Source organism: Xyrauchen texanus, chromosome 45, assembly GCF_025860055.1.
Source record: "Xyrauchen texanus isolate HMW12.3.18 chromosome 45, RBS_HiC_50CHRs, whole genome shotgun sequence".
Classification (NCBI taxonomy): Eukaryota; Metazoa; Chordata; class Actinopteri; order Cypriniformes; family Catostomidae; genus Xyrauchen; species Xyrauchen texanus.
Genome location: NC_068320.1, coordinates 16,357,230 through 16,366,104, shown reverse-complemented (window position 1 = coordinate 16,366,104; position 8,875 = coordinate 16,357,230). Strand labels below are relative to the sequence as shown.

The 8,875-nt window shown below is 44.5% G+C and overlaps 1 protein-coding gene across 1 annotated transcript; it reads left to right on the top strand.

Annotated features, from left to right (window-relative positions):
- Positions 1-401: 401 nt before the first annotated feature.
- On the top strand, positions 402-8,470 carry LOC127637797 (prolactin-like). The gene is made up of 5 exons (XM_052119066.1): positions 402-423; positions 621-799; positions 6,763-6,870; positions 7,414-7,593; positions 8,279-8,470. Exons 1-5 carry the CDS (start codon positions 402-404, stop codon positions 8,468-8,470), a joined length of 681 nt encoding a protein of 226 aa, XP_051975026.1.
- The last annotated feature ends 405 nt before the right edge of the window (positions 8,471-8,875 follow it).

The window sequence follows — 8,875 nt, the reverse complement described above, 5'->3', positions numbered from 1 at the left end:
TATACGCTATGGTGTTGGTTTCGAAAGGCAAGGAGGTGAGTAAATTATAACAGAATTTTATTTTGGGATAAACGATCCCTTTAATCATCAATTTCTAGACAAAAACAAAAAAAAGAGTAAATAAATTAGTAACACACATATTATGATTCATCACAAATTCGAAACAACACAAAATCTGAACAGGCAGCCTGCAGGGAGTGGAGGCATTAGTCACAATCCGATTGAATGAACAGGCACAATGGACTATGACAAACATGACATCACACATGCATACTTTCATGCCTGCCCCTTCCTACTCTTTAATGGGCAGATTCATGCAGCAGCACCTACCGACCCCCTCTGGACACTTTAAATAGCAGCCCAGCCCCCTGCTTTTCCATAATCTATCCTCTACTCTCAGAATGTCCAAGAACCTGAAGCAAGGTATTGCTAAGAACTGACAAAGCATCATATTCAAAGAGACATTTCAAGTCCATTTGGTTGTCTACAGTCTCAATCTGTGGATGTACAATTACATTTTTCTATGCCTGGGTATTGAAAGAAACTTATATTCTTCCCTCCTTTTCTTTGCTAATCTATTCTCTCTCTCTCGCTCTGACTGGGTTTGTCTCTGCCGGCAGTGGCTGTGCTGCTTGTGGCACTACTGTGCCTAGATTCTCACGGCCGTGTCAGCTCTGCACCCATCTGTGCACATGGGCCAACGGGATGCCACGTCCCCACACTGGCTGATCTCTTCGACAGGGTCATTCTGCACTCTGCCAGAATGCACAGCCTCTCCAATGATCTGCACTCAGAGTTTGTAAGTCACATCTGTTTCTTTTCCTCTCTGTCAGCTGCATATACTAAATTTGAAGTTGTTGTTCTAATGCAATATATATATTGTAAAGAGGTTGTGAAATAACCCTTGATGGCAATGTTACTGATATAATTAAGGACAGGTTTGATATGCAGGTGACACTGGGTAAATTTTAGTTGTTGAAACACAGTGTTATGTCTAAACCCTGTAATGCAAACATGAATATCTGATTTAAAGGACATTTATCATTCGCAACATAAAAAGAATATCCTGATTTTAAAGTGCACTATACATGAATTTCAAACTTCATGGATTTCATTAATCAAAATATAATTAACTTAGTAATGTAATTTACTTATCCTTAAAGTGATAAAAGAATAACAAAAGACATGCAGTGCATATAGACAGACAGACAGAGACATTTTTAACTGGTATAGATGCATCTAAAGTATATGCATATACTTAAAGTATGAACTAAAACGTCTCGGGTTACATGTGTAACCCTTGTTCCCTGAAAAAGGCGGAACGAGATGTTGCGCTGCTAAGCGCTAGGGGAACAGCTCTTGCTGTGAGCCAAGCTGAAATAATGTGTGAAACACGTCAGTGAACACTGACCGGAATTTATAGCCTCGGCTGATGTAACTATTAGATGCACCTGCGGCCAGGCTATAAATGGACACGTCACCAGGTGTCGTCAGATACTTCTTTTTGAAGAGCAGTCCTGGGATCTCGTTCCGCCTTTTTCAGGGAACAAGGGTTACACATGTAACCCGAGACGTTCCCTTTACAAAAGGCTTCACTACGATGTTGCGCTGCTAAGCGCTAGGGGAACGCAATACCCACACCGCCGCACTTGGGGCTGTCCGGACCCCTACGGTTGTGCAGTGTACTCACAAAAACGCGAGAGGTCTCAGACATGAGCTTGAGATGTCGACTCAAGGGCATAAGAGCCCGGAGTAGCATAAACATCTAAACCATTAATTTTTTGATGAATGTGTGCGGAGAGGACCAGTCTGCCGCATCACAAACTTGTTCAGGCATGAGCCGAGATGTCGACTCAAGGGCATAAGAGCCCAGAGTAGCAAAGCATCTAACCCATAAAGTTTGATGAATGTGTGCGAAGAGAACCCTATCGCAACACAAACTTGTCATAAAAACTGATGAATGTGAGCGGAGAGGACCAGCCTGCCGCATCACAAACTTGTTCAGGCATGAGCTGCTAAACCATAAAATGTGATTAGTGTGCGGAGAGTGCCAACCTGCCGCACCACAAATTTGTTCGGTGTCAACTCAAGGGCGTAAGAGCCAAGAGTGGCAAGAACATCCAAACTATAAAGTTTAACTGAATGTGCTTGTGGAGAGGACCAACCTGCCGCACCACAAACTTGCTGCAGAGGGAGACCTCTAGCCAAGGCTTTAGAGGAGGAGAGCCCTCTGGAAGAGTGCGCCCTAAAACCTACTGGCGAAGCTTGACCGGCGCCTCGTAGGCCGGGCAGTAGGTCCCTCACCCAAAGTGACAACCCGGTCGTGACTTCAAAGTGAAGAACTGCTGCCCTGACTTTACGTCACTAGCAAATCGCGGTGGACATAATTCTGAAGGGCACAGACTGGACAAAGTCTGAGTAGTCTTAGCTGCTCCGGCATTACAAACGGCAGGGAGCAGAAGGCTTAGAGAATGACTGGCCAAGGGTCGAGAAAGGCACCTTGGGCAGGTAGTCAGGGTGAGGGTGCAAAGAATGCTCTTGGTCCTACCTGGGGCAACTCAAAACAGGCCGGCAAAAGAGACAGAGCCTGTAGGTACCCAAGTCTCCTTAGAGACGTAATTGCCATATGAAAAACTTCTTTTTCATCTTGAGAGTCAGAAGTCTACCAAACGCTGACTCTAGAGGTTTTAAAAAAGGGGGGTCTTACCCTATAAAGAGGTCCTAGCAAGGATGCCTCTTAGAGGGCACCCCGCCCATCAAGGTGTGGCAAGCCGAAGTGGAGGCCACATAGAACCTGGCAGTGGCGAGGCAAGTGCCCGCTGACAGTTCTTTCCACAGAAAATCCAGAACTGAAGCAAACTGGCAGTTAGCAGGTTCTGTAATTTGAACTGATTAGAAGGAAACGCATGCAGGCCCATTGGTGCCATGTATGCGCCACCACGAACAGCACCCCCGAGGGGGGGGGAACTGGGTGACTCGGGGAGAAGTAGAGGAGACATTGCGCTATCAACAGAGGCGAAGAGGTCCTCTTCTGCCCTGTAAAATCTAACCAGATCAGTTCCAAGGGAGGGAGCCCTAGCACTTGCAATGGTCTCGATAACTTCAGGAGAAAGCCCTGTGAACCTCAGTTGGTACCCTACAGGGGCCAAGCATGAAAGGTTTCACAATTCAGGCCGGGGATGAATATGCCCCTGAGCCTGAGAAAGAAGGTCCTACCTGATCGGAGATCGCCAAAGGCGAACCGTCGAGGAGAGATATTAACTCCGAGAACCATTTCCTGTTCAGCCAGCGCAGCGCCATTAATAGGAGGCAAGACCCTTGCTGGTGAACATTGCCAAGACTCCGGGAGCAGAGAAACCGGGAAAGAAACGCATACAGACGCATTCTGGGTCATGTATGTGTTTTAACGTCCAGACCCAAGGGGGCTGGGTGATTTCAGGGAGAAGTCGAGGAGACATTGCGCTATTCATAGAGTCGAAGAGGTCCTCTTCTGCCCTAAGATCTCACCCAAACTTGTTCCAAGTGGAAAAAGCCCGGCATTTGAAAAGGTCTCGATAACCTCAGGAGAGAGCCCTGTGTCCCTCAGTTGGTACCCTTAGGGGCAAAACATGAAAGATTCCACAATTTGGGTCAGGGATGAAATATTGCCCTGTGCCTGAGACAGAAGATCCTTCCTGTTCGGCACCACCAAAGGCGAGCCGTCGAGGGAAGAGATTAGCTCCGAGAACCAAGCCCTGTTCGGCCAGCGCGGTGCTATCAGTAAGAGGCAAAAACCCTTGCTGGTGAACTCTGGGCAACTACTACCTTAGGGTGGAGTTCTTAACTCCCCCGTTGGTATTTTCTGTCTGGATCGTAAATCTGCTCCCATATACAGGCATCCAGGGATATAACTGCCTGAGTGACAGGAGCTTGCCCTGGGCCCTAAGGAGAACCCAACGTGTTAGAAATACAGCTGACAAGAACGTGGGTCTCCTTGATGATTTATGTAAGAGGCTACCGCTGCATTGTCCACCCGCACCAAGACATGGCAGCCTCAGGAGGAGGTATTTCAGGGCCAGAAATACAGCCATCAACCCGAGACAGTGACTGTGACAACCGAGCTGACGACCCTCCTATCCCCTTAAGCTGGGCGACCACTTAAGGCCGCTACCCGCCCATCAGGGAGGCGTCTGTCGATTAGCAGCCTGCGACAACAAGGCGCACCAAGAGTGGGACCCAAGGCAGAAAACCGGGGTCTGAACCACATAGAAAGGAGCGAAGCCTGAGTAGCGTAACCCTATTTAGCCTGGGGGTTTTGGCCCTTGGAAGAAATCCCCTGGCTTTTGGCCACAACAAAAACGGTCTCATGAGCAGAAGGTCCAGAGGGATCACTGTGGACGCCTTTGCCCGAGACCTGGAAATCATTGATACTGATAACAGTGCAACCTTGCCCTAGCCTGACTTTGCTCAGGGTGATCTAAATGGACTCAATTTGTGCCCGCATTGAGATTGAACTCCATACGATGCCCCGATAGACAGTGTTCTGAGTGGGAGAGAGGACGCTCTTCTTGGCGTTGAGCCTCAACCCCAGAGAAACAGATGAGCTGAGACGATGTCCCTGTGCTGAACTGCCAGTTCCTGGAACTGCGCTGGGATCAGCCAGTCGTCTACATAATTCAGAATGCAGATGCCCCGGAGTCACAAGGAGCCAGCTACATCATGCATTGTGAATGTCTTGGGTAAAAGGGCTAGGCTGAGAGAAAGAACCTGACCCTGGAAGACTTTGCCCCGGAAGTGAACCTCAGGAACTTTCCATGTTGTGGCAGAACTTCTAAATGAAGCATAGAAATGCGTCATAAGATCGATGGTGACCAGCCAAACGAGTTGTAGGGCTTGAGACACGACCGTCTTAACAGGCATCATCTTGGACTTGAACACCCACAGGTAGTTCAAGCTTTAAGATCTAAGCCAGACGCCACCCCTCACCCTCCATGGGAAACGGGAAGTATTTAGTGTAATAGCCTAACTCTCTCTCTGGAAGGGGAACACACACCGTGGCCCCTTTAACCAGGAGATTGATTTTTCTTTTTACATAAAAAAGAAATCCGTTTCACAGTAGTGAGAACATACTGTTGAAGCACGGAAAAAACGGCGAGTGAATTAAATCCTGACGCCCTTATAAGACCCACAGAAAAGAATTCATCCGGCAGAAGTTTCCACCCTGCCGGGATCTATGAGGTGGGTATTATATTTTAACACTTCCTGTTGAGGGGTTGTCGGGTGTTTCGCGTCCTGAATAACATACAGGAACAGCGAAAACACCCAATTTTGACGGAAGCCTCTGCAACCTGAAACACCAAGAGGTTGCGGGAATGGAGGGGCTTCGAGGGCGGCGAGACTGTCACCAATCCCTGGGAGGAGCAGCATAGCGTGCAGAGCAGCATAGTGTGCAGAGCAGCACCAGCCTGACCTGCTGCTTAATAAGCCCTTCCCACTAAAGTGGAGGTTGTCCTACAAGGCTTTGAGGGGAAAGAGGGCTTCTTAAGTGACGATGCCGAGCCCGGGGAGAGATAGCCCGCAAGCGTCTCTTCGACCGGCGGCATCACTGAATACTGCCGTGCCTCAGCACCCACGATAGTCGAATATAATGACGTCGAGGGTATGTGAACACGGGAAGAAAATATATATATTTTCTTCCCGTGTTCACATACCCTCGACGTCATTATATTCGACTATCGTGGGTGCTGAAGCACGGCAGTATTCAGTGTTTATATATATATATATATATATATATATATATATATATATATATATATATATATATATATATATATTTTTTTATATATATATATATTTTTTTTATTTTATTTTTTTTATTTATTTTTTTTTATCGCAGACGGAAAGCTCGGAGGCGGGAAGAAAATCGCGATCCACCTCATGATCCGAAGAAGCGTCGAGATCATGTGAAGGAACAGCTGGGTTTGGGGAGAGAGTGAGAAAGGGATCAACCCGTCTCTTGCTCCTCAACCAAATCCATTCGAGAGTGCTGACTACCGGTAGCAAGCGAGGCGAGCACGACGCACTCTGCCTGTTAAAGCAAATCGCAGTGCTCGCACCCACCCTGCTGCAACGCGAGAGCAGCGTGCTCTTACCCCCAAACAAACAGCAAAAACTGATGTGTGTCGTCTTCAGCTATAGAGCGAGAAGAGGGAACACGCACCGTTTGCTTTCAGTCATTCTCTCTTTTTTTAGAAATATATATATATATAATATTTTCCAAACAGAAGAGAAAAAGAACAACGTTCACTGCACACTGTCTGATTCTATCTCCTAACAGAGGAAAGAAAGTTTTGACAGCGTGTGTGAACCACACAGAAACAGAATCGCTCTGGAAAAAGAGTTTCTGACGACACCTGGTGACGTGTCCATTTATAGCCTGGCCGCAGGTGCATCTAATAATTACATCAGCCGAGGCTATAAATTCCGGTCAATGTTCATTGACGTGTTTCACACATTATTTCAGCTTGGCTCACAGCAAGAGCTGTTCCCCTAGCGCTTAGCAGCGCAACATCGTAGTGAAGCCTTTTGTAAAGGGAACATTTAAGTACATATATTAAGGTGCTTGATTATATATCATAACAAATTGAAATTGTGATGGATAATGACTTTTAAACTAAGTTAATTTATTTGCAGCCTAAGTGTGGCATCAGCTTGGTTTTTTTACTTTAAAATCTTTTTAACTGCATCTTTTGCTTTTCTCTTCTTCTTTTTTATTTCCTTAAGGAACAGTATTTCCTGCCCAGCAAAAACTACATTGGAAAGATCTATCGCAAATGTCACACCTCTAACATACTTACTCCAAATGGCAAAGAGAACGCACAGAAACTAGCAGTGAGTCTAACATTTTATACTTCAAACCTCTGAACAAATCACAGTTTCTATCATTCTGCTGTGTCTTTGCCTTTGCCAGATCTCTTGCTCCCTCACCTCTTCATCTGTCTCTCTGCAAGTCTGACTTGAATGTGATTCTTCATTGTGCTAAGACTCAGATCAAGACTTTGCTTAGACTATCTGTTCGGTCTCTGAGCTCTGTGGTGCACTGACCATTCATCTTTGAGTCTACTGCCATTGTTTGCAACAGTATGTCCTCTAATACTGTCTCGTTACCTCAATGCCCTTAAGTAAGGCACTTAACCGCAGCCTGCTCCGGGGGGGACTGTCTCATCAATTAGTGTACTTAAATTCACATCTGATAAATAAAGTAACCAAGCAACCGACTCCTCAGACTCTAAAGCCTGATTTGTTGATTTTATGTAGTTTCCAATAAACTGATACCATACAAATGTAATACATGTAAACTGTCTTTACATAGTTACAGTTCATGCATAAATGTTTACTAGAATTACAATAACCCTGCTCTTCTTTGTGTCTCAGCATGAAGAGTTGACAGAGGTGATTCTTAAATTGCTGATGGCCTGGAGGGACCCGCTGTTCCAGCTGCACCAGAACATGGCTCACCAGCAAGATTTCAACAGCTTCAGCAGTAATAAAGCCCTGGAGATGGGCGACATGGCTCACGAGATGAGGAAAGGGGTTGAGAAAGTAGCTGAAAAGGTAGGACTCAGTGAGGAAAGGAAAGGGTTTGAAAGGTGAAGGGGAGAAAATACTAGGGCATTCATGCTGATCTGAGCTGGTCTTTTCAGCAGGGCACGTTTTGTTTAAGTTATGTTCCCACAAGTTTAGTAAAACCTGAAATCAGCTACATTGTGGGGACTAGCAAGTAGTTCCTACAAAGAAAACTATATATTACACATTCTAAATAATGTCTTAAAGGGATAGTTTAAGCAAAAATACACATTTTGTCATAATTTACTCAGTCTCATACTATTCCAAACCTATATGACTGACTTTAACTGTGGAAAATGAATGTAAATGTTAGGCAGTATGTTAGACTAAGGTCACTATTACATTTCATTGAAGGGAAACAATATGCAAAAAAAGTGAATGGTGACTTAGACATTCTGCCTAGCATCTCCTTTTGTGTTCCATTGAGGAAAGTCATAGGTTTATAACAACATGAGTTGTTTCGATGACTGCCAGTTTGTTGAAAAGTAAATATATATATATATATATATATATATATATATATATACCTAACCCTAACCCGTATATTACTATATACTATATTTATATTATACTTTTTCCCCCAAGAGTTTCAGGTTTTATTTTGTACCTTTTTCATGGAAGGTGTCATAAACACTGTGATTCATTCATTTGTTTCTCTCTCCCCCTCTGTCAGATGAGGGTACTGGGCATGCTCGGCAATTCTCTGACAGGCCTGTCTTCACATGAAGTCATGCTTCCTGTCTCTGACAGTGGAGAAGCCATGAGTGACTATGAGCTCCTCTACTGCTTTCGCCGTGATTCTAACAAAGTCCAGAACTATCTAAAGATCCTGAAGTGCAGAATCGTACCTGAGCACAATTGTTAAGGGAAAACATGGGCCTTTTACCTGCATTGACAAACAGCACAATGGACACATGCACTGCTGGTCTCCACTTATCAAAGCATGTTTGATTCTGTGCCATCAATTAATCAGACATCATCAGATCACTGTAAATCAACTTGAAAGCCATATTCAATAGAATACACTTTTTTGCATTTTGTGTATGTACCAAGTGCTTTCTGTTTGTCTTGCTTAACTTAAATGCCTCGTATTTATATTTGTATTTTGTTTCAAATTGTATAGGTTACACTTTACAACTAGGTTCCATTCGTTAACATTAGTTAATCATTAGGAATCATGAACAAACAATTAACAATCAATATTTTTTTTTACATCATTTAGTAATATTTGTTAGTTGTAGTTAATAAAAATACTATTGTTCATTGTTAG

What these genes read in the sequence shown, in the direction of transcription:
- LOC127637797 (XM_052119066.1), top strand. Translation starts at nt 402, where the DNA reads ATGTCCAAGAACCTGAAGCAAG. An exon ending in ATGATCTGCACTCAGAGTTT is followed by an intron (nt 800 to 6,762) that starts GTAAGTCACATC and finishes TATTTCCTTAAG; the next exon opens with GAACAGTATTTCCTGCCCAG. An exon ending in AGAACGCACAGAAACTAGCA is followed by an intron (nt 6,871 to 7,413) that starts GTGAGTCTAACA and finishes TTTGTGTCTCAG; the next exon opens with CATGAAGAGTTGACAGAGGT.